Raw genomic sequence first — 25,033 nt, forward strand, 5'->3', positions numbered from 1 at the left:
ACCAAAACGTGAAGTTAAAGGAAGAATGGTTTTATAACTGGATAGGTAAAAGGATCAAGTTCTTGAGCAAAGGAAAGATAACGTATTGTAGAGCAAATACACTTAAAGGAAGATCCTCAGACTGCTGGCTCAAAGCTTATTAATAGTTTTGAAACTATTCCATTTTAATGTGTGAAGGTAAGTCAACAAGAGATTTTTATGTGGAGATAAAGAACCTTTTTCTTTTAAGCCTTTTAGCCCAACACAGTTGAAACTACAGCCACAATTCAAAGATGCTGAAAAGTCTAACTAGATATTCGGCTAGTAATTTTCATTCTAGCAGGTAATTTTCATTACGTAAAGAGTTATACAGGAGCCATATTTGCTGGCCATGTTTTATTTGTCCTTTTTTCTTCAAACAGGGTAACCAAAGATACAGACAGTATTCGATAAAATAAAATAGATGAAACAAATTCTAAGAGACTGCGATGCCACATGCTACATTTAACCTAATTTTATTCATGCTTGCTTTGGGATGGGGAATAGATCATTCGGTAAAAACATACAGTAAAAACAAAATATGTCTTATCATGTACAACTTTTAAACTACAATAATGATGTACCTTAATTACTTCCATGCACACAAGGTCTAACATTACATCTTTTTCTTAAAAATAAACACAATTAAGACTTCTAGGAGCATTTTATAATAAAGTAATTCCTAATTTTTCTTTGTAGATAGATCAAGCACCTCCAAAATACAAATTCCTATACACAGTGAGCACTTTACTTAAAATGAATACTTAAGTAAATTAAGTACGTGGACAGCCTTAGGATAAGCTGACATTATATATTCAGCTAAGTAGGCAACAAACCATAGTGCCAAATGGAAAAAGTGTATTTGCAAATAAATTTCAAAAACTAAGGTAACTTTTTATAATTAAATACAGAAAACATACTGATTTGCTAAAATAAATAGGATGTGATGTAGTTAACACTTCACTATAAAGAATGCATACCAGAACATTTACAAACAGTGAGTGAATCTTATTAAGAATAGTTTACTACAATAAACGCTGGCTAAATAGAAGTGCATATTGTGAAGCACTATGGGTGGTACATGTTTTGCCACATACTTTTGTTACCTTGAGGTAGATAACACATGTGTACCAAATTCGGCATTCATTTTCAGTTGCTGCTGGTATCATGTGTTTTAAGAAATGTGTACAGTATGAAAAACTTGAAAATACTCATGAATGAAAAATGTTTTAGGAAAAAAATAGATATTTTCATGCAATTATGTACAGTCTCACTGTGTAAATTTCAAGGCAAGATTTTTGTTTCCTGTAAAACAGATCATTGTTCTATGAGAGAATGTTTTTTACTTGTCTTAGTGCATTTCTTTTGTCTCCTCCTGCATTGCATTATTTTGCTCTATTCTTTATTTTTGTGTGCAAACGACATGCCAGTTAAAATGAAAACCATCTCACATGTAGAAAAAAAGTCTGGATTTTAAAAACCAAGAACTAATAAAATCCTTTCTAAATGACACCATCTGATTCAAGTAAAAAAATGATTTAAACACTAGTAATAAAAAAGACAAAACACATTTCATGAAGAATACAAAGAGAAATGTCTGCTGAGTGTTTTAGTTCAGGTGTTTCAGAATGCTGCTGTATGTTTTATGAGGAATCTGAGGGGAAGATTTCATAGCAGAAGGTGTTAATGTAGCCTGGATTGACTTAAGTGGTGACCCAACGGGACTGTGAAACTGTGGGATGCCTATGGATTCAAGCTGCTTGTTAAAGAGGAACTCCCCACTGTTGTTCAGAAATCCTTCCTCATTTTCTCTCTCCCCAAGCTTCCCATCCTCTCCTGGCTCAGTTTCTAGCATTTCAGTATCTTCTTTCCTGCTAAAGAACTTGTCCAAGTAACTGGTGTAAGTGTTTTCCTTCTCAATCTGTTCATCCTTCCTCACCTCACAACAAAACTGATTTATGAGAAAACAGTCCTCCCCACTGCCCACAAACTGGCTATCCCAGGAAGACTGGTACAAGGCTTCTAACTGAGCCAAATTGGCCATTCCTTTCTCCTGTTTCTCTCGGCTTACTGACTTTGATATCAAACTTTTCAATTCTAGTTGGGACACTGAGCTATTCAAGTCATTTAATTTATCAACAACATCAGCAGGCTCATGCTGTGCGCTCAGTTGAATAGTTCCTGCAATAAAGGAGTCAAAGTCAAACCCCTGACCCTTTTCCCTTTCTTTGTCAGCCAGTTGCTGGGATGCTTCCTCTAGAGCTATCTGCGCTTTAACCAATCCATTCCTTTCACATTTTGACTTGCCTTTCTTATCAGATTTTTCTTTGCTTTGTTCTTTCCAATTGGAAAGATCTATAATAAGCTTGGGTTCATAGTAATGGTTAACTTCACTCTCTCTCCAAACTAAGTTATCTAAATATGATGATGACCTCGTTTTGTAGTTACAAGTATGGCTACACTCCAGATCACAATATTTGTTTTCATGATGATCTGGGTACTGCCAGCAAGGCTCAGTAGAGTAATTGGTATCAAAAGCAGGATCCTCCAAATACTTTTCACGATCTCCATCCAAATATTTTCGAGGATCAACTTGTACTTCTTCTTCATCAGTGACATCAGACAGAGCTCTTGGGTCAAGCTGAACTTCATCAATATCAAAGTTGTTATGTATAGGCCAATCATGCTCTGAAAATTGACAATCATGGTACCTGAAAGAATTAATACATCAGTGTTAGTCCAGGTGTATGATTTCATTTTCAAATTTACTGAATGCCTTTTAGGTGAAAGCACTGTGCTAGTCTATGAGGAGATAATAGGAGTGTAAGTCACGAGCCTTCCCCGCCCTCCAGGAACTTATCATCTTAATGGCTAGGTAAGATCTGTTACTATACAAAGCAATATGAGGCAATACTTGATAATTACCAATAAAGTATATCATTATAATAAAACTCCGAGTCCTCCATTCTTAAATAAGACCACTTATCATTTCACACTTATTCCATCTTTTCCCTATTCTATTTGTCATCCACCTCAAACACAAACATCTGAGTGGCTGGCACATCCATAGTTCAATTCCAACACAGTTTCACATGAAGAAAAAATACTTTATGGCCACAAAATGCAGATCTCAATCAGGTCTCTTACAGATTTTCACTCTACTGGTAATAAGAGAGACTAGAAAAACAGGAAGTCTTGCTGGAACTCAGCACCTTGAACAGAAAAAACTCTCCATTTATACGTGCTACTGAATGTGATATCCTCTTACTGACACATCACAGCAAGGTGACCACACCACCCCCAAGCAGAGGCAGACTGAGACACACACAAGCAAAAGGTTGGGCGATGGAGACGAGGGAACAGAAAAGGAGATTAGATGACTTCACTACACCAGCATGACAGAGAAGGTAGAAACTGGAAGATGTTTGGGTATGTGTGGAAAGAACTATATGAAGGTGTTAGAAATGTTCGTGTGAAGAAAAAAAATGGGTGGTTGGCAGACGTGCGTAAACACACTCACAAATACCTCAACATTTTAGAAGGAAAAAATGCAATGGGTAAACAAGCTAATTGCACCATTAACTACTTCTTTAATTATTACTCAGCAATCATTTTTCTTTTAAACAGAGAAATATATGAAATCCTAAAGTTTTAAATTGTCATTAGTAATTCCTAAACCTAGCTAAATATCAAAATCATCTGCAGATTTTAAATAATATTGATTCATTAGTATATGCTACCATGCTACTTTGAAGCAGAATTATATCTAAACTTCCCCAGAAATTTAAAAATCGTAAAGGGAAGCTGAGAGGAGAAATTCTTTAACTAAAATGTATGATGTTATCCATTTTGATGGTTTATATCATTCAGACTAGAAAAGTTCCATATACTGAACCCAAGTAAAGCATCCCAAATTAATTTTATGTCATCAGGAAAACAGATTTGAATATAGCATATACCATGAATCAAAAATAATTTCTATACTAAGATATAACACATTATATGTAAAAATTTGAGACACTTTGGAGATACCTTATTGGATAAGGTTGTCTTGTTGTCCAACATCTTAAAAAAAGTTTACGATATTCATAAGAGTTTACAATGCTTCAGATTTCCAACCTTCAACCTTTACATTTGAAGGACCCTATAATTTTATAACTAAACATACCTTAATGGCTTTGAAAATGTTTCAAAATAGCATTTAACCTTTTCCCATTACATATATCCTAACCAGTATTAAATACTTAAATACTGGTTAAATTACTTAAATACTTAAGTTGCATAAAGGTTATTCAAAGATAATAAGTTTAGCAGAAACTCAAAGAGACCATTACTAAATTTTTAATATTTCTACATTGTTTTATCATATATAATTTAAAAATAAAACTCAGTGAATTATGGTTTATTGACAATACAATAAATGATACTTTTCTAATTTGGGATCCACCATTTACCTTTCCCAGTTATAAATGTGACTGTGAGTTTCATCCATAAGCAAAATATCATCAACTTCATCTTCAATATGAAAAGGATGACTTGAAATTGGCTCATCCATTGGAAAAGAATATATGCTCATATAAGGATGGGAAAGCGCTTCTTCTGCTGTCAACCGATCCATGGGGCTAAATGTCAAAATTTGTTCCAGGAAATCCAGTGCTGCCAAAGAAAGGGATCAAACACCTTAACAGTACTGGAGGTCAACCAACTCATAAAGGAAAACAAAGGGACTATACATGTACAATTAATAGGTAAGTTAAGTTCTGTCAGAGAAATAAAACTAATTTACCTGATATACAGATTAAAAAGACATTTATTCAATAAACATAATAAATATATGAAATGTACCCCAACCTCGTATTATGGTCAGTTATAAAAAAAGAAAGAAAAGGAATATATTAAGTTGAACCACACGAAAGTTCCATTTTTGTCAGTCAAAAATGGTCAAATAACAACAATTTTATATGGCTCAACCTAATACATAGGTCCTAATCTCTCCACTAGCTTAACTAAATTACCAGCCGTGTAGGGCTGGAAAGGTTACTTAAACTTGCTGAATTTCAGTTTTTTCATGTATAAAATGGATATAGACAGCTTATAAATAATTACATTTAAAACTAAAATGTACAGCATAGGGTCTAGCACTTAATTAAAAATGCTTTCCCCTTTCCTTCCCTTATCTCACTGACCAGCTATTGTACTAATTTGTTGATCTCTGTTTCACGTCACACTGTAGCATATCACACAACACACCTGATCACCATAGAGCTCTGGTGGAGCTACCACACACACCCAGTTCTTCCCACCAACTCAGTCTGTTAGGCCTTCCGAAGCTCCTTACCCAGCCTGAACCCCACTCACCAACCTGAAGGCTGCCCTTACATCACCACACACACTTGTATGCCTTACGACTTATACCAAGCTTCAACTCTGCATCATTTCCACCATCTACTTTCTCTGCTCCTTAGCAGACAGTACTGATGAAGGCTAGATGAAAAAATCACATAGATATCTGGCTTACTATAAATTCACACTGTGAAATTTCAATTAGGCCTTTGCTATTGGCTCAGCAATGTTCCACACCATCTCTTCATGCTCTCAATCTTCTCTATCATTCTCAACAGATAAACCCACTTCACATTACCGCAATCCCTACTTCTTCTCTATGGTCTGTCACACATCCTCTTATCCTTACCTTCCATCTCAAAGGAAAAGACTCTATTCTCAATTCCCGATCTCTCATTAATATGAATGACAGCTGACATTTTTATAGCCATTTATATTTTACAAAGTACTTTCACATACATTACCTCATTCAATCCTCAAATCAGTCCACTAAAGACTAAAGAGAAGAAACCTAAGTCTCAGTGCTACTCATGCCCTCCAGCGGCCCAGGGCTGAGGTTCCTTCCTGGCTCCCTCCTTTTTACCCCACTCCTCTCTATTATATTACCCTAACATAGGAAGTCATTTCACAGACATCAAACTGTTCTTGGTTCTCCTGCAAGAGTCAGTCTTAATTAACCCAGGGCCCATGTGTCTCAAGGCAAGAGAGACTCTAATGCACAGTGATGGATGGTTGACTCAGCAGAATCACCTTTCTCAGGGGGAAGGGAGATATATACCCAACTACACAAGAGGAATACCCTAAAATCCCCAACATTTGGGAACTGTAGGCAGCAGGTGGAAACAGGAAGAAGAAAGCAAAAAACTAGTCAGGCTGAGCTTCCAAGTGTATGCATGCACAGAACATTTCCATCACTGTAGAAAGTTCTATTGGACAGCACTGCTCTAGAGGAAATCGGTCTATTTGCTACAATAGTGCTGAAGTGTGCTACGACATAGAAATATGTAGTAAACAACATAAAAAGGGAGGATGAGAGGTAAGTATGGAGGGAAATGAAAAAGAGGGTAATCACTTAAAAATGTTAACCAGAGTAAGGGTCCTGGTAGTCTTAATGTGTAATTCATATGTACTTAAGCTTGCGTGCTTTTTTCCTCCAAAGATCACAGAGTGTGAGAAAAGAACACGTATTATTCTAAGTCCCCTTTGTCCCAGAACATGCTCTGCCCCAAAATAAAGCTCCAATGTTAATCAAGAAGAAACTGGTGTGGAACATATCTGTGTAATACATCTTTAGCCTCAGGAACTTTAAACACTTTATATTGTACTTGTATGTGAGCGCAGTTCTGCCACTTATGAATACCAAGGATCTTTTCCCAATGGTTAATTTAATGAATCCACTATCAAAGACACTCATTCAACACATTATGAACAAATCCAAGCCATCAGTCAATATTCAGCTTGGTTCATAGCTAAGAAATGGTCCCCAGCCTAATGAGGGTAGGGAAAAAGAAGGTTCAAATTTAGCGAGATTACAAATGCTTCAACAGCAATATCCTATATTACTAGTTTGTCTCTTTTGATAAGACACAGCAATAGCAACAATGACTCTAAACCCAGTCCAGGTTATTCCTGAGCAGTGTCTCTCAACCTGGCTGAGCAGGGTCATACCTGCAGAGGGTTTTAAAAACATAGACATCCACCCTGCTCCCTACCCCACTTCCAGATTCTGACATAATAGTCTTCACTTTTAAAGCGCTCCCAGAGATGACTCTGAGGCATAGTCAAGTGCTACATGCCTGCTGTTCAGTTATGAACAGGGATGTCATGACAGTGGCTACGAGGGTAGGAGCAAGAGAGCCAGCAATGGAATCTGATTGTGAAGACAGACTTGAAGAACGTAGAACTATTGAAAAGGAAGGCTGCAAAATCTGTTAAAACTAAATACAGCTTCTTCCTTTTTATTGCAACATTTACTACATCTAAGGAAAAAAAAAGACCATGTTATCATGATTTTGCCATCCAGTGCCCAACTATTTCTCAAAACACTTGCTACTTTAAAAGACTGATACACGCTAACCTGAACCACATATAATGATCAGAGTGGGTGATGTGAATAATGGGTGTATAATTAAGAGACTTTAAGATGTTTAGGAAACTATATATCCCTAACTTTTTGATTTATGAGAGAACTATATAATCCTGACACCAACGTATCTTAATACAGTATGATAAATTTTTAACGATATAAGACAATCAACTTTTAAGGAAGCTACTTTTCATATCTAACGCTCTTTCTTAAAAAAAGGTTATCTTATTACAGATAACTACTACAAGAGTTAAAGCCTTTTGTATCTCATTTACATCAGCAAATCCTAAAGATAGGTTGCTCTATTTTGAGACATGAAATTGCTTTAGTAGTCAACGAAGTTTTGATTCTCTCCAGGCTCCTACCACTTTTAAGCTTGCACAAACACTCACATTTAGCACCTAATACTCCTAACATTAACCTGCAAATTCTCATGTAATGCGTTTGCTCGTATGGAATTTTGTTCTTTCCTCCATCCCTTTCTTGCCCTGAAGCCTTTGCTTTCCCCGACTCAATCTGCTCTTTCCTATCTAAATCACATCCATATTCATAACCACACTTACTCATCATATAACCCTCACAGAACTCCTCTCCAGTTTAGCAAGTCAGTGATTCAATATGCTCACCTATGGTGGATAATCATAGGCATAAGCTTGGAAAGCAGATGGAGTTAGAACCAGAAGAGAGGGGTACACTTTTCGGAATTTGGAAAATTACTCAGACGAGCAAAGAAACAGATCCCAGCCTAAGTGCCAGGCTAAAAAACGAAAAGTGAGAGTTGAAGATTTAGGTATACCGTAAGTGTCTAAAGACTATTTTGGAGAAAGCTGCACATCTAAGAATAAAACGCTAAAGTTTCACTATACAGATGTTGCCTACACACACACACCCCCCATTACACGATGGTTACCCTTGAGTCACAATACCTTCTCGACTAATTCCCGGAAGCAGCTGAGTTAAAGGTTTGTGTGGCTCAGTCATGTCATTTCTAATGTAAACTGGAATTACACTGAGAAGCTCCTGACGATCTTCCTCATGTACAACAGGAATAGATTCTAAAATCAGCTGCATCTGTTCAAGTTCATGTGCACCTGAGCGAGATTAAAAAAACACCAAATACAACATAAATAAACACATTCCTCAACGTTTACTTATTTGGCAATAAACATTCTAAAGCTATAGGAAACTAATTAAAATATTCTAACGACCACTGGGGGAAAATGGTTTTAACTGAATCATTAATAAGCAGATTTCATTGCTTTGAATATCATTAAGCTGCTCAAAAAGCGTATCTATTTCAATTTCTTCTCACTGATTCAGTTTTAGCTGCTTTGTTTCCATAAGAAACCAATTCTTAAAGTTTAGCTTCACATTAAGGTATCATAAAGTAGTGAAAAAGCAATGAATTGGCATTCAAGAGACCTAGATTCTAGTATTACCTGTATCACTAATTAACTGGCTATAACTTAGGGAATACTTAACATGGTGATGACTTGATTTTATCATCAATGAAATGGAGGGTTGGGTTAGATTTGTGAAACAAAAAGTTTTACAGTTACGTATTAGGGTCAGTTAGCATTTCAGGACCACTAAAGAAATAAGAGAAGAAACTTCAGCCTAAACGGGCAATTAAAAAAAAAATTCAGTTTGCTTTTCCATTAGTTTCTAGAAATTCATTCAATATTTAACTTTTTCTTGAGTGCCTACTATGAGCAAGGCACTTTAGAATAAGCTGTGAAACAAAACAGACCAAATTCTTGCCTTCATAGAGCTTACAATCTAGTTGAGGAAGACTGGTGACAAATGCTATGAAGAAAACAAAGTAAGCTAAGGGGGACAGAGAGCACTGTCGGGGGTAGGGTTGTTAATTTATACAGGATGACCAAGGAAGGCCTCACTGAGTAGCTCAAAATTCAGGAAGTTAGGGAACACACCATACATTCATATGGAGGGAGAGAGTTCCAGGAAAAATGGGAAAAGGCCCAAAGGTGAGAGCAGGCTTGGTGTGTCCAAGAAACAACAATTAGACAAGCGTAGCTGAAGTAGAGGAGCTGGGGGGAAGTAATAGGAGATGAGGTCAGAGTGGTACCAGGACACGAAGGGTTTGCTTTATCCTGAATTTGATGGGAAGCCATTAGAGTTTTGAGCCGAGAAATGACATGATCTATGTTTTCAGAGAACTACCATGGCTGCTATGTGGTAACTAGACTACAGACAGCAAATATTGAAGCAGGAAAGCCAGTTAGAAGCTTCTGCATTAGACCAGGAGGGACATAGTAGTTGAACTACTCAGTTGAACTGAGGGGAGGGGAGTAGTGATAGAGATAATAACAATCAGTGAGATTCTGGATTTATTTTGAAGCAAGAGCCCACAGGATCTGTACTGACAGATGTGAAGGATGACACCAAGATTTTAGTCTGAGCAACTAAAAAGTAGATCTGGTTTACTAAGATGAGGAACACAGCAGAAAGTATGAGGGACAAATATGAAGAGTTCGGTTTTGGATAGGTTAAATTTGAGATGCAATTAGACATCCAAGTGGAGATATGAAGTAGAACCGAATAATAAAGCTAGGACACTTCCCATAGCTTAAAAATACACAGATTTCCAATATTCTTTAGTCGTTAGTCCTTGCCTTTTATTGCTCTGTTCATTTGAGGTCTATACCTAACAAACACTTAGATTCCCCCTCATGCTGCTTTTACTCAAAGGTTCACCAACATACCAATGAAGCATTAGAAGTGAACTACAGCTGGATCTTTCAAATCATTTCACAAACAAGTCCCATTAACTAAATGTGTAGCTTACATGGGTTTAAGATCAAAATTATGTTATTTAGAGGTTGGTTTTTAATCCAATTCTTTTTATTGCTATACTGAACAATCTCTGAATATGCCAAATAAACACTTAAAAATACACTAAGTGCCTCTGTATAATCAATACAGCAAGTTTTGACTCTATTTCATAGTACTTGGAGTATGATCTAATGATTTTAAATTAAACAAATTATGCTTTTGTTTTCCTGAAACAATATTCATTATTGTAGTAGCTTTAAAATATATCCACAAATCTTTGATACTCTTCCTTTCAAAGGGTGAAATCCAATTCCCCTCCCCTTGAATGTGAGGTGTACTTAGAAACTTGTAAATAATACATAAAGTGGAAGTGATGGCGTGTCTCATACTTTTGAGTCCATGTCATAAAAAGATATTTTGCATTTATGGTTAAGTGTTTTTTGATAAGGAGGTCAAGACAATTCAATGGAGAAAGAATAATCTTTTCAACAAATGGTGCTGGGATAACTGGACATCCACGTGTAAAAGAATGAAGCCAGACCCTTACCTCACACCACACACAAACAATTAACTCAAAATGGATCAGAGACCTAAATTTAAAAGCATTTAAAATTATAAAATTCTGGGGCTAGCCCTGTGGCAGAGTGGTTAAGTTCACACTCTGCTTTGGCGGCCCAGGGTTTCATTGGTTCAGATCCTGGGCACAGACACGGCACCACTCATCAAGCCATGCTGAGGTGGCATCCCACATGCCACAACTAGAAGGACCCACAACTAAAAATATACAACTATGTACCAGGGGTTTGGGGGAGAAAAGGGAAAACTAAAATCTTTAAAAATAAAAAAAAATAAAATTATAAAATTCTTAGGAGTTAGGCAATGGTTTCATATATATGACACCAAAAGTCTTAAGTGACAAAAGAAAATAGAGAAATTGGAATTTATCAGAATTAAAATCTTTTGTGTTTTAAGACACCATCAAGAAAGTGAAAAGATAACCCATAGAATGGGAGAAAATACATGCAAATCATCTATCTGGTAAGTGGTCTGTATCCAGAATATGTAAAGAACTCTTACACTTCAATTATAAAAAGACAAATGGCCCTACTAAAAAATAGGCAATGGATCTGGATAGCTACTTCTCCAAAGAAGACATACAAATAGCCAATAAACATGTGCTCAACATCATTCGTCATTAGGGAAGTGTAAATCAAAACCACAATGAGATACTGCTTCATCCAAAAAGACACACAATAAGACAGATCACACTTTAAATAAACATTGGTGAGAATGTAGAGAAACTGGAACCCTCATACACTGCTGGAGGGAATACAAAGTGGTAGAACTGCTCTGGCATCTCTTCAAAAAGTTAAACATAGGTTATAACATAACACGGTAATTCCACTCAGGTATACACACCCAACAGAACTGAAAACACACTTCCACACAAAAATTGTACATTAATGTACAAAGGAGCATCATTCATAATATTCAAAAAGGGCAAACAACCCAAATGTCTGTCAATTGATGAAGAGATAAACAAAAAGTGGTATATCCATACAGCGGAATATTATTTGGCCATAAAAAGGTATGAAGTACTGATAGATGTTATTATCATGGATGAACCTTCAAAATACTATGCTAAGTGAAAGAGGCCAGTCACAAATGTCACATGTAGTATGATTTATTTATATGAAATGTCCAGAATAGGCAAATCTATAGAGACATAAAGTAGATTAGTGGCTTCCAGGAGCTAGAGGAAGGGGGAAATGGGAAATGACTGCTAATGATTACAGGGCATCTTTTAGGAGGGTCAAAAATGTTCTAAAATTAGACGGCTATAAAATCCTGTGAATATACTAAATATACTGAACAGTACACTTTAAATGGGTAAACTGTATGGCATGTGAATTATATCTTGATAGAACTTGTTTAAAAAAAAGATACATTAACTTCTTCTTTGCTCTCTCTTTTGGGTTATTCATTCTGGGGGAAGCCAGCTGCCATATTGTGAAGACACTCAGGCCATCCAATGGAGGAGTCCACATGGTGAGGAACTGAGGCCTCCTGCTAACAGTCATGTGAGCAAACTATCCAGAAGTTGATCCTCCTGCCCCAGTCAAGCCTTCAGATGACTGTAGCCCTGACCACCATCTTGACTAACCTAATCCGAACTAGAACCACCCAGCTAAGCTGCTCTCAACCTCCTGACCCACAGAAACTGTGAGATAATAAATGTTTGTTGTTTAAGCCACAAGTTTTGAGGTAATTTGTCATGCAGCAGCAAATAATACAGTAATTATTTTCTATATACTGGAAGGTACTTGAATATCAGGAATATAACCTCCAATCATAGTATCATTCCTAGGAAAAAATTTAGTTTCTAAGAATCACTAGTTTTTTCTCATTGTTTTCTAAATTGAAATTCAATCACTATCATATATCACAGAAGAAATTTCAGATAAATTTAGGGAAAAATTACAAAGGATTGGCTAATGTTATGTAAGCTGAGTTTTGCAACAAGTATTGGCACTAAAAAAACATTAAAGAGCATCTATGCTTACCATCCTTTCCTCAACAATGCTCTCCTATGCACCCTAATCTTTCTTTCATTAATCCTTCTTTTGTAAGCACACCCTTGCCCCTTCCCTTCCTTCTGCTCTTAGCACAATTTCGGAGTGGTGGGACGTCCCCTCTAAGACTGGTTAGAGAAGAAAAAAGTAACATCAAAAGAGAGAAAAAGACGTAAATCATCATCACACCACTTCTCTAACTAAAAAATCTCCAGTACTCTACTAATTCCTACTTTTTTTATGGAAACTCCTCTGTCTACTTTCTAAGTATTCTGGTCTCAGCTTTTTTTCTTATTATTAAGATTTTATTTTTCCTTTTTCTCCTCAAGAGCCCTAGTACATAGTTGTGTGTTTTTAGTTGTGGGTCCTTCTAGGTGTGGCATGTGGGATGCCATCTCAGCATGGCCTGATGAGCAGTGCCATGTGCACGCCCAGGAATTAAACCAGCGAAACCCTGGGCCACTGAAGCGGAGCACGTGAACTTAACCACTCGGCCACAGGGCTGACCCTCTCTGGCCCCATCGTAACTAGTCATAAATATCTTCATTATTATTTGATACCTTGCTTTCATCAAACTTTCATCAAATTCATTGACTGATGAATGTACCAGGCTTATGCCCTGATTTTTATAAATACCCTTAAATAGATACCACTCTTCCTCTCCGTCCCCCTTGTCAAAATTCTTCATTATTCCTATGTAGTGAAAAATCCTTTGACTTTTTTTTTTTTTTTTTTTTTGCTGAGGAAGATTTGCCCTGAGCCAATATCTGTTGCCAATCTTCCTCTTTTTGCTTGGGGAAGATTCACCCTGAGCTAACATCTGTGACAATCCTCAATTTTGTATGTGGGTTGCTGTCTCAATGTGGCTGCCAACAAGTGGTATAGGTCCGTGCCCAGGAACCAAACCCAGGCCGCCAAAGCGGAGCATGCCAAAGTTAACCACTAGGCCACAAGGCTGGCCTCTCCTTTGATTCCTTTATGCCTTCCATTCCAGCCATTGCTGTTGTAGTCTCTCCAAGTTTGCAGCTCTTTTAGTCTGTACTAAATAATTTGATACTAACTCATACTTTGCTTTCTGATATTTTTCACGGATTATTCACTTCTTCCTATCTGAACTAAATTCTCTCTCTCATACTTCTTTAGATTACCTCATAGACTACTCAGCAAAAATTACTTGTTCAGTTGTTTCTGAAAGGCCACAGCAGTCAGGCAATAGGATATGGTAGTTTAGTAACAGGGATAATGGGGGGCAAAGAAGTAATTTCTGGATTTTCAACAATAGCTAAAAAATTTCACCAGGAAGTGACAAAGTGACGGAACCAGGCAACTCAGGTATCATTTAACACAGGTTACCAACAAGTATTATGGATCTAAAAAATATGAAATTATATTTAAGAAATGAGATATATACAAAAGAACACTGGAATTCTGACTAAATTTACTGAGTGAACAAGTCAGTGAATATGTGAATAAGTTTTCTCAACTTTTTAAATATTATAACCATAATTTTATCTTTTCCAGACTATAATAAATTGTTTCCAATCTTATATAAATCTTGCTTCATAGATACATGAAAAGTATTTCTCTCTGGGATAATTTTTTTCCATATATTTTCAACTTTCTAACCTGCAAAGAGGGTTTTACCAGTCAGCATTTCAGCAAAGATGCAGCCTGCAGCCCACATGTCAATGGCTTTAGTATAATTATTAGGAGAAAGTAAAAGACGTGGAGATCTGTACCATTTAGTAACCAATCCTTCAGAAAGATGACCCTGAAAAAGAAACAAAAACATGCTTTAATTTTTTACTTTAGCTGAAGAACAGGATATAAAACTTGACTCATTAAGGAATCCTTGATCTAAAACCAACCAACCAACCCACCCACCCAGGCGACCCGGCTCTATTACACAGCACATTCCTAATCAGTTTTACTGCTTTATGTTTATTTATAAAGCATTTGACAGAAGCAGTTACACATATATTGTCTTATTTCATCCTCAAAACAACCCTGAGAAATTGTGAAGGTAGGTATTGACTCCAGCTTACCGGAGCAATAATATCTAAATAGATTAAGGTATCTGCTTATGGTTACATAGCTTAGTTGAATACAGAAATAGAACTCAATTTTAGATAGTGTGTAACTTAGCTCAGTGTTCTATCTACAATACTTCACTGTTACCCATAAAGAGGATGTGGTCATCCATTTCATTTTAGTACTCTAATTCCTGTGCTAAAATGTTTTAGAAATTAAGTTATACTTAATGTGAGATGATACATGTGAATGAAAAGATTTTTTGTTTGTTTTAGACATGTGCTAAGCAGGTGGCCTAGGGGTTCTTTATAACCAAAGCAGCTCCATTTTATATTTTAAATATCAGAAACCCATAGACGATTTTATTTGAAAACTAAAAAAGCAGGGTTTGGTTCCAAAAATATTATTAACTTCTTGACCAAAGGCAAGTTGTTATCTAAGGCAAACTTACTTGAATTCTTTTGGCTATTCTTACTGCCTATTTTATCTTTATGCAAATTCAGATTTCAACTAAATTAAGCTTGCCTAAACGAGGCATACCAGAATAGTATAGACTCAAAGAGACAAAAGAAGACCTAAAAGTTGAAATAGCACCCCTCTTACTTTCAGATAGGACCACACTACTGCCCTAAACACATAGGAACATATCCCACTTTTAAATGAGGGAGAATGTCAGTTATAATAAATAACCATACACTTTTATTAAGAATTTTAGGATCCCTCTCCACCTTCATTTCAAACAAAGGGAGATTGTGAATGAAAGTAGATCTGTATCAGATAAAAAGGTACTAAGGTAAAGTTTAATACAACTAACTAAAAATTCTGCCGCAACTACAAAGGCAATCCAAGTACCTATTCCTGATGACGTCTATCAGTTTAAAGGTCTACGTCGGGTGGCTTTCCACATACCTTATGGGAATAATGGGGATCCATGATCCGTGCAAGACCAAAGTCACCTATCTTCAGCACCAAGTCTTCAGTATTAATGAAAAGATTAGCTGGTTTGAGATCTCTGTGCAGTACGTTTGCAGAGTGAATATATTTGAGCCCACGTAGCAGCTGATACATGAAAAGCCTGGCATGCTCTTCCAGTAAAGGGCCCTGCTCCAGCACATTAGCCAAGTCTGTCTCCATGTACTCCTGAACAATGTAAACACTGTTCAGTTCGGTAAGAGAGCCCACATCATCTGTTAACTGGCTTCCGCTGGGACCAAGAATTTCAAACACTTTCACAATGTTATCATGGTCAAGTCTTCTAATAATTTTGATTTCACGTAGAGCATGTTTGACACTCTGGGGATCAGTAAGGACAATTTTCTTGATGGCTACTCTCTTGTCACAGTCATTGTCTACAGCAGAAAAAACCAAGCCATTGCCTCCACAACCCAATGGTTTTAAGTCCATATACCTAGAGCCCAGATCAAAACCATGAATGTTCATGAGACTTTCAAATTTCTCTGCCATTTTGAAACCCTTACTATTGCCTTTTCCTTTCGAACTGTTGAACTTGTGTAAACAAGGAAGAAAACTGGCATCAAAAGGAAAGATCTTTCAAAAAGGGAGAAAAAAAATAATTTTGCTTCCACAGCAAGATGGTTTCTTGATGTTCATTGCATATGCCAACCAGGCCCGTTGAGTTCCCCTTAGATGTAAAGCTCAAAAAGCTCTACTCATACTGAGAATTAAAAAGATTGCAGTACTCATAGTTCAAGAAAGGGGCAGCAACTCTGCAGACATTTAAAGAAAACACTCAAGGAACTCAAACGGAATGAAATGACATACTATGCACTCAGATTTACTGTGCTAAACAATTTAACATTTAACAAAAATGTGAATAAATATGCACACAACAGGCTTCTATGAACATTCTCCTCACAGTGCAGATACATTCAGTGTTGGACTGGTCCTGAGCAGCATCATTCTAAGGTGCTGGTAAGCACTATTTCCGTTTTGCTTCTTTTCTTCCTTTGTTGCTATATATTTCAACAGGAAGCCCTGACGGCTGTTGGTTAACAGAAGATGTCTTTTGTTAGTGATCAGGTGGCTCCAGCTCACCACAATCACAATCAAAGCTACCGTCCATCTTACTCTGATACAACCTGGGGAATGAGAAAAAAGAAGGAAAAGAGTCAGTACTACAGGAGATGCTAGTTTCCTCAACTTTGTAAAATGACATGACCGGGCATTTAGCTATAAACTACTACTGAGAGTAGCATATTAAATGTAAATCAATGTAGTACTACTACCAGTAGTAGTAAATTAATGAGGTATTGACAGTAAACTTATTTACTTATAATCACTAAATGGAAAGATTACCCTCAATTAAAAATAGCTATCCCTGGGGGCTGGCCCCGTGGCCGAGTGGTTAAATTTGCGCGCTTCGCTGCAGGCAGCCCAGTGTTTCATTGGTTCGAATCCTGGGTGCGGACATGGCACTGCTCATCAAACCACGCTGAGGCAGCGTCCCATATGCCACAACTAGAAGGACCCACAATGAAGAATATACAACTATGTACCAGGGGGCTTTGGGGAGAAAAAGGAAAAAATAAAATCTTTAAAAAAAAAAAAATAGCTATACCTGTTGTAAGCAATTCACATGTGTTGCTTCAGACTCCAGATCCCACCATACCAGATCCCTTGTAATATTTAAGCCCATTAGGTTGTATCATTTCTTAAATGCCAATGAACGAAGGAAGGAAGGTTCATAATACATTTTTTTTAAAGATTTTATTTTTCCTTTTTTCTCCCAAAGCCCCCCCAGTACATAGTTACGTATTTTTAGTTGTGGTTCCTTCTAGTTGTGGCATGTGGGACGCCGGTCCAGTGTGGCCTGAGGAGCGGTGCCATGATCGCGCCCAGGATTCGAACCTGCGAAACCCTGGGCCGCCAAAGCAGAGCGCGCGAACTTAAGCACTCAGTCATGGGGCTGGCCCCAGGTTCATAATATTTTTACAGAATTCTTTAGACTTTTTTGAGGGGTAAAACATTAGTAACATTTCTCTAGAAGAACACACAATTAGCCTGCAATGCGTCAGTTCATTAAAGAACACATTTACTTATTAACCATGCCTATCAATATCCAATGAACAAAAACCTAACAGTATAAATAAGAAATTTACAGAGCACACTCTTCAATTTACAAAATAGTGAATTCAAACAGTGAATAAACCCATGAAACGGTGTTTAACTTCATTGATAATCAGAAAATTGAATTACCTCAACAAGATAACATTTCAGAATGGAAAAACATTTAAGAGTCTGTTAATATCAAGTCTGAGGAGGAAGGTGGAAAAACAGGAACTTTCACGTAATATTGGTGGGAGTTTAGTAAAGGAACATCACAGAGCAATTTGGCATAAATACATAAATGATAAATAAATAGCATACCTATGACTTGGCAATTTTTCCTCAAGGAGCACTCCTTACAGAAATGCTTGCAAATGAACATTCCAATGCTCACTTTTTTTTGGTAATGGCAAAGTATTAAAAACAGCCTAAACTTTCAACAGTAGGAGAATGAGTTATTTTTATATGTGGACTACTATATAATAGTAAAAATGAATAGAGATGGTTGAAATGACCAAATATACACTACATTTAAAAAGCAAATTACAGATAAAAATGGGCATGCTGAATCCAATTATATCAGGTTTATAAACATGCAAAATAATGCTATTTTATGGGTGCTACATATGTAGCAAAAGTATAAAAAAATGAGATTGATAAATAAGAAATTCATGATAATTACCTTGAGGAATGAGGGAGGGGATTAGGATCAGGATGGGTTACACGGCATGCTTCAAGTATATCTTTAATATGTTATTTCTTTTGGAAAAAACCGAGGTATGACAAATTATTAGACTCTTATAGATCCATGTATGTATATGAAGAGCTCATATTATAGTGGGAGAAGACAGGCTGACAAAAAAGCAAAACACACTGAAGTCAGATGGTGATAAGAAGTATGGAAAAAAGAAAAGAAAGGGGACAGGGAGGGTGGTTAGAGAATGCCTCTCTGAGAAGGGAGTATTGGAGCAAAGGGAGTGAAGGGGCCTCAAGGATGCTGCGTGGCAGTCACTGTTCCAGACAGAAGGGCTAGCACCTGAAAGCCACTGAGGGTGAGTGTGCATCTCATGTCTGAAAAACAACTAGGAGGCCACACAGTAGCTCATTTAAATGTATATGCCTATAAGCAAATATTACAGCCTAGACCTTAAATGGAAAGGCGTCCTGATGCTGACTTTTGATCTAAAAGCTGGTATAGGTGTATATACAGTGTTATTTTCTGAATGGGTCTGAAGGGATTGGAAGTGGGACAGGAGCAACATTCCTTTAATCAACGGGCCAATTATCTAAAGGCAGTGAGAAACTGTGTCAGTGTCTGAAATAAAGCAGTCCATTCTGAACTTGAAGATGTGACAACTTTCAATCGCCTTCAGATGTAGCTTAAGAGAAAGAAGAGTGAGGACTCTCAAACAGGTCAGTTGTTTCACAGTGGTGATGCTTTTGTACAACAGGGAATCTGCCTTTATTTCCTGCCTGCTTCGTAGCCCTACATGCTTCAATGTCGGAATCTAAGATTAAGGTGAAAGCATTTGCCTCAATCTGAGCAAATCTTCAATTTTGAGAAATCCACAAACATTAAAAATAATAATGTGAAAGAAACACTGATGATACTAACAACTCAGAGACTAAGTAGACAGATGATCCCTATGGCAACAGCTTTATTTAATAAAAACTGATATTTACTATCCCTGAGTTTTTTCTAAAAATATGAGCACTCCTTTATCTGCTTAATATTGTGAAGGACACTTATAGCATAATAGCTTTCTTTATTTTGCTGTAACAGAGATGGTTTCTTCTGTTTGCAAGTTTTCATCCGCTTCTCAGAAATCAGACAAGACAAAACAAGAAGACTCCTAAAAATTCTATAGCTTATCAGTCTATTTGTAGTAAAACATTTAAAAGCTAAATTAAAGACTGTAAATAAACTTTTGAATTAAAAAAAATACTTCAGGCTGGCCTGGTGGTATAGTGGTTAAGTTCACCGTCCTCTGCTTCAGCAGCCCAGGTTCATGGGTTCGGATCCTAGGCCCAGACCTACACCACTCATCAAGCCATGCAGTGGCAGTGCCCTGCATACAAAGTAGAGGAAGATGGGCACAGATGTTAGCTCAGGGCCCAGGGCCAATCTTCCTCACTGCCCCCCCCCCCACACACACACACAAATACTTCAGTTTTTCAAAGGGCTCTAATTCATACTCTCTTCCTCTGTCCCATTTTTTCTATTTATATACATCTTGATATTTCCTGTTTCCTACCAAATATCCTAGAAAAACAATTTTTTTCAAAGGCTCCAGCATTTCTGAAATTTCACATTTCCAGTCTCTACCTGAACTAGAATGCTTATTCATACCTACCTTCTGGCTCTAATGTAGACAATTCCTTAAAGCTCAATCAGGTTTCAAGCTTTAGATACATGCATATTTTTAAGTCAGTTCTACAGACTTAAGTTAAGAACAGTAAAATCTCTAAGTACTCTCTTAAGCTTCCAGTTCTCTAATAGAGCAATCATAGTCAAACATAAATAATTCTCTGCCAAAAACACCACCACTATTATCTGACAGAATAGCATTATAGTAGGAATTGCAGCCAGATTATTACAGAGCCATGAGAATGAGAAAAATCTCTACTCAAGAGCTCCATCCACATCTGCTCCTTTTAAATTGTAGTGAGACTAAAAAGCATCATAGACTAGAAGCAACTATAAGGATGAGAATGCCTTTTCAGAAATCTCAGAGACTGGTCAGCACTTACAGGGGTAGAAAGAGGCAAAAATTCATCTTGGAGAAGGCAGACACTTGTGCTTAGTGTGAGGACTGCAGACCCTCATTACAGACTCAGTGAGGACTATACAGAAAGCTTTGAACAGACTTTCCAGAAATATAAGACCATTCTAAACAAAGAAGGTAATATTTATCAACAAAACTGTAATTCCACTAGACACTGAGAATTGCAACAACAAAACATTTGGGAAAAAAAGAACCCATTATTTACAACAGCAGTGCTTGCCCAGTGATTTGCCTCATTGCTCTGTGAGTATTATTCTTCAAAGTCCTTCAACATCCATTAGATCAACAGCTACTGGAGGACCTTTTCATCCAGAAGCTTGGAAAGTAAGCCCAGTGTACTCAGGAAGTTGGAGGTAATGTTATGCCTCTGCATGATAAAGTGAATCCAGTAAATGTCTCCAATTCAGTCGTGCTCCATTGAGCAAGTATTTGCTAATCATATATTATGTATCTGTCAGTGTACTAGGCATTGGAGATAAAATAAGTAAAAACAGACTTGGGCCCTGCCCTCATGGCGTTCACAGTATGGTTGGAGACAAACAATAATAAACTAACAATAAGAAAAAGAGAGATGCAAAGGGAAAAGTGATACCAAGGAATGGTAGAGGATGCAATGAGAGCCTACACACTGGAGGATCTGACCTAATTAGGGAGGTCAGGATGTATGCTTCTGTAAGCCATAAAAAGGCAGAGGCCTCCCAAACTCACTATTAATGACCATGAAAACTGCTTCCTCCTTATCACCTTGACCTTTACGGCAATTATATTCCAAATCCTGATCTCTCCAACCACCTCCACCTGTCACACCAATCATGGCGCTCCCTGGCCTGACTAAAGCACACAGGTACAATTCAACCGGACCAGCAGATTAATGGTCAGAGCATCCTGCATCCACATCAACGACCTCTCGAAATGCCTCATTTATATCCTTTTCTCCACCATCTTTCATATTTAACTTCATAAAAGCAAAGCTCAAAGTTTAGACTCAGGAAAGATCTGGGGTTTCATGTTCATTTTGCACTTTCCACATACTTCAAGGGAGGAAAGGGAAAACTAAGACAGGACAGTAACCTAAAATGACCCTTCCCAGCATCCTTTCAATTTCTCTGCCTCCAAACGCAACCCATTCCTATTGACCTCAGTGCTGATACTATGTTGCTTGGAGAGGGATCATTAATTAAAGTTTAATTAGCTGGGCCAATGTGGTTTTATTTTTAACAACAATTTGGTGAATATAATGAAGTGCAGAGAATGACTTGTAAGAATGAAGTTGGCTGTATTCTTTACCTTTGGTCTTCTTTCAGTGATCCACCACAATATAGAAGTAAAAGCTATGTAGCCCAGGCTGGGTACCAGCTTCCTACGTTTACAAGGCAGTTCTCTGGGACTGCATTAACCATAACTGTCTCCTTAAGCACTCCTTCTTCCCTAAATTGCCTTGTGCTTTCAGTCACTTAGCCTGCCCTCATGCCAAAAGAAATGCTAGTACTCTGAGTCAAGCCTAAGTATATGAAGTCAAGTTATAAAATGTGAAGGAAAGACAAGACAGTAGAATAACTTCACTCTGCCCCATCTCATCCTATAGAAACTGGATTTTCTTTCTCTTCTTATCCAGAAACTTGCACCTGTGTCAGAAAGGGAGTCTGGATGTGCAAAGCAAGTTTGAGGTGAGGCCCTTAAACATTCAGATTACTTTTCTGGCTTTCCTCTTCCATCTTCCTCTCTGCTGCTTCTCAGGTTAAATGCTGACACGGGGCACCTGGCCTGATCACACTCACTGACAGTCCCCCGCAATCCCCCCCCACCCCACCCCCGGCACCGGCCCCAATGGCTCTTGCCTATTTTGCTCTTCTCTAGGGTCAAGTGAGTAATTTGAGTTAACTGGAATCCAGCCAGCCTCACATCTCCCCAGCCAAAACCTAGCTGCTTTTGGAGCGAGGGAAAGGTTAAGCTCTACTTATATTCGCCTAGGACTGTCTCCTAACCCTGGCACAGAGAGGTGTTGTTATAGCAAATTCACTCTTCCCTAAGATCATGTCTCAAGCGCTCATCAAAGGTACTAAATTTCTAGGGCAGAGAAGGCCAAAGGCTACAGCTTAACTGCTTGCTCATATGCATTCTTGACAAAGCCCTTGCTCCTAATGCAGGATACCCTTAAGAGTTATCAGAGACCCCTCTCAGGATCTCTGAGGAGGACCTCAAGGAGACCCACAGTGCAAACTAGTGTCAGTGAATGATTTTAGGAATCTGCGGTGGGAGGGAGCACCTTAAAACAAAAACATCAAAGCCTAAGAGGCTTTGCCTCTCAGTAACTACTGTTAGCTACAGAAACAAACTTTCAAAGCCAAAGACACATGATCACACAGCTTCTAAAAAAGTATCCAATTTTTAAAAAACTCCTCTTCTACACCCAACTTCTGTTCTTAAATTGTTTGAAGCTCTGCCTAAATACATTTTAACATTAGGGACTTCCATTTGCCTCTGACCATTTAAAAAGCCATTATACAATAAATGCCATTATGTTTATTTTGATGCTCATCTCCAGTTGCTATTTACTCTAGGGTATCCATATTGGAATACTGGAACTTCACAGATCGGATAAACTAGTCAAAGAATCTCTAAAGACCCTTCCAACTCTAAAAGTCTATGATCTATGAAAGCACAGCACAGTCTTTTACTTCACTGGTTTTTGTTTCCAAGCACTTATTATGGTAGTATGCCCAGAATGGGGGAAACGTGTTTGAAACTGCCATATATAAACATTAAACAAACACAATCCCTTCTACAAATTTACAGCTGGAAATTTTAAAATAAGTATACCCCTTTATCCCCCTCCCGCCAGAGTCCTCACTTCCCAGACTCCTCTTCGAACTAACGTTAAGGAAACACTGGAGCAAATATATAAGCAGGAGACGTGGGCAGCCTCCTTCTTCAAGTACCTTTGGACATCTGAGGATTCCAACCAGATGAAACTTAATATAAATTTCTGTAGCAGTCAGGATAGGTTAGATAATGTTACAGTAACAAATAACCCCCAAATCTCAATGATTTCATTTGTTTTAAGTCTTGTTCGTGCAACAAGTCCAATATAGCTGTCATCCAAGCTGTTGAAGTAGCTACCATCGCCACTCAATGTGCCAGAGGGAAGGAGGAAGTGGGCCTGTCTCACTGGTGCCTAAAGTTTCCATCCACAAATGATGTACTTCACTTCTACTTGCATTTTATTGACCCAAGCAGGTCACATGGTAACACCAACTTCAAGGGAGTGGGGAAATGTAATCCTGATAGGGTCCCCGAAGCAGAGAGAACCAAGGTGTTTTAAACAGCTTTAGGCAGTTTCAATTCTTCCATCCATCCATTACATTTTCATTTAACAAAACCTTTTCGAGTGCTTACTATATACCAGGCACTAAGGTACAGTAGGGGTCAAAATGGTTAAAAAGAAAAAAAAAAAACACAACATAAACCTGACCTCCTGGAGTACAAACTCCTAGAGCATTACAGTAGATTCCTCCCTGACTCACTAACATTCCTCTTTTCTAACAGCATTCTCTTTCCCTTGGCTTTTGCCATCCTTCCCCAATCTAATCTAATCTAACCTGATCTCTATTCTGATCCTCTACTCTGCATTTTCCAGGGCACCACTCACCTCCCCTTTGTTGTAACTCTATTTTAAAATACAAGATTTGAGACTAAGTAGCTTTACTGACATGTTCTGAACATAGTACCTGGTACTTAGTAGGCACCTTAAAAACTGCACTGAATGAATTAAGGTAAACAGCACACTCTTCTTGATAAGAGGAGGTTTTGGAGAAGGCAAGTTCTACCCTCAATTTTTTTAGAATCTGATCACATTCTGACCTGCCATGGAGAATATGAGTGAAGACTCCTAGACATGGTACTTGCCTTTCCAGGCATTCCCTCAGGAGCCTCACCATATGGTGAACATGTAGTCTGCCAACACATGAAGAAAGCAATTGACTTCAGCCTGCTCAGATTGAAGAAAGAAAAACACTTCAGCTTCGTTATAGCTCCAGTTTTGTTTTGCTGAGCTAGTGGGGAGGGGCTGTGCCGCTGAAATGGTGTCCTATATAATTCAGACAAGCAGGATTCCGTAAAAAGTCCCACAAGTCCATGTAATACCAAGTAGGTATCATGAAGATACACAAAACCTTGACATTACTCTGATTTTACTATTCTTCAGTCCATCCTAACAGAGTCTATGGCATCTAGCACCACAGCTTTCCAGACTGCACATCAAATATAACTGCTGTCATTTTTTAGCTAACCCTGGTGAGAGTTTAAAGAAGACCACACTGAGCAAGGCTATACAA

The 25,033-nt window shown here is 37.7% G+C and overlaps 1 protein-coding gene across 8 annotated transcripts in view; it reads right to left on the reverse strand.

The window, feature by feature from the left end:
- Positions 1-360: 360 nt before the first annotated feature.
- Positions 361-25,033, reverse strand: part of MAPK6 (mitogen-activated protein kinase 6) — a 45,339-nt gene continuing 20,666 nt past the window's right edge. For 7 of the 8 annotated variants that reach the window (XM_008516239.2, XM_070624295.1, XM_008516235.2 and 4 more), the window contains 5 exons: positions 15,757-16,946; positions 14,443-14,587; positions 8,374-8,538; positions 4,473-4,674; positions 361-2,729 (listed from right to left, as the gene is read on the reverse strand). In XM_008516239.2, the coding sequence (XP_008514461.1) occupies positions 1,628-2,729; positions 4,473-4,674; positions 8,374-8,538; positions 14,443-14,587; positions 15,757-16,311 (2,169 nt within the window). In that variant the 5' untranslated portion in view covers positions 16,312-16,946 and the 3' untranslated portion in view covers positions 361-1,627. Of the gene's footprint in view, positions 2,730-4,472; positions 4,675-8,373; positions 8,539-14,442; positions 14,588-15,756; positions 16,947-18,595; positions 18,766-25,033 lie in introns of all 8 variants that reach the window. The other variant, XM_070624268.1, reaches the window with a different exon arrangement.

This window comes from Equus przewalskii, chromosome 1 (assembly GCF_037783145.1).
Source record: "Equus przewalskii isolate Varuska chromosome 1, EquPr2, whole genome shotgun sequence".
In the NCBI taxonomy this organism is placed as follows: domain Eukaryota; kingdom Metazoa; phylum Chordata; class Mammalia; order Perissodactyla; family Equidae; genus Equus; species Equus przewalskii.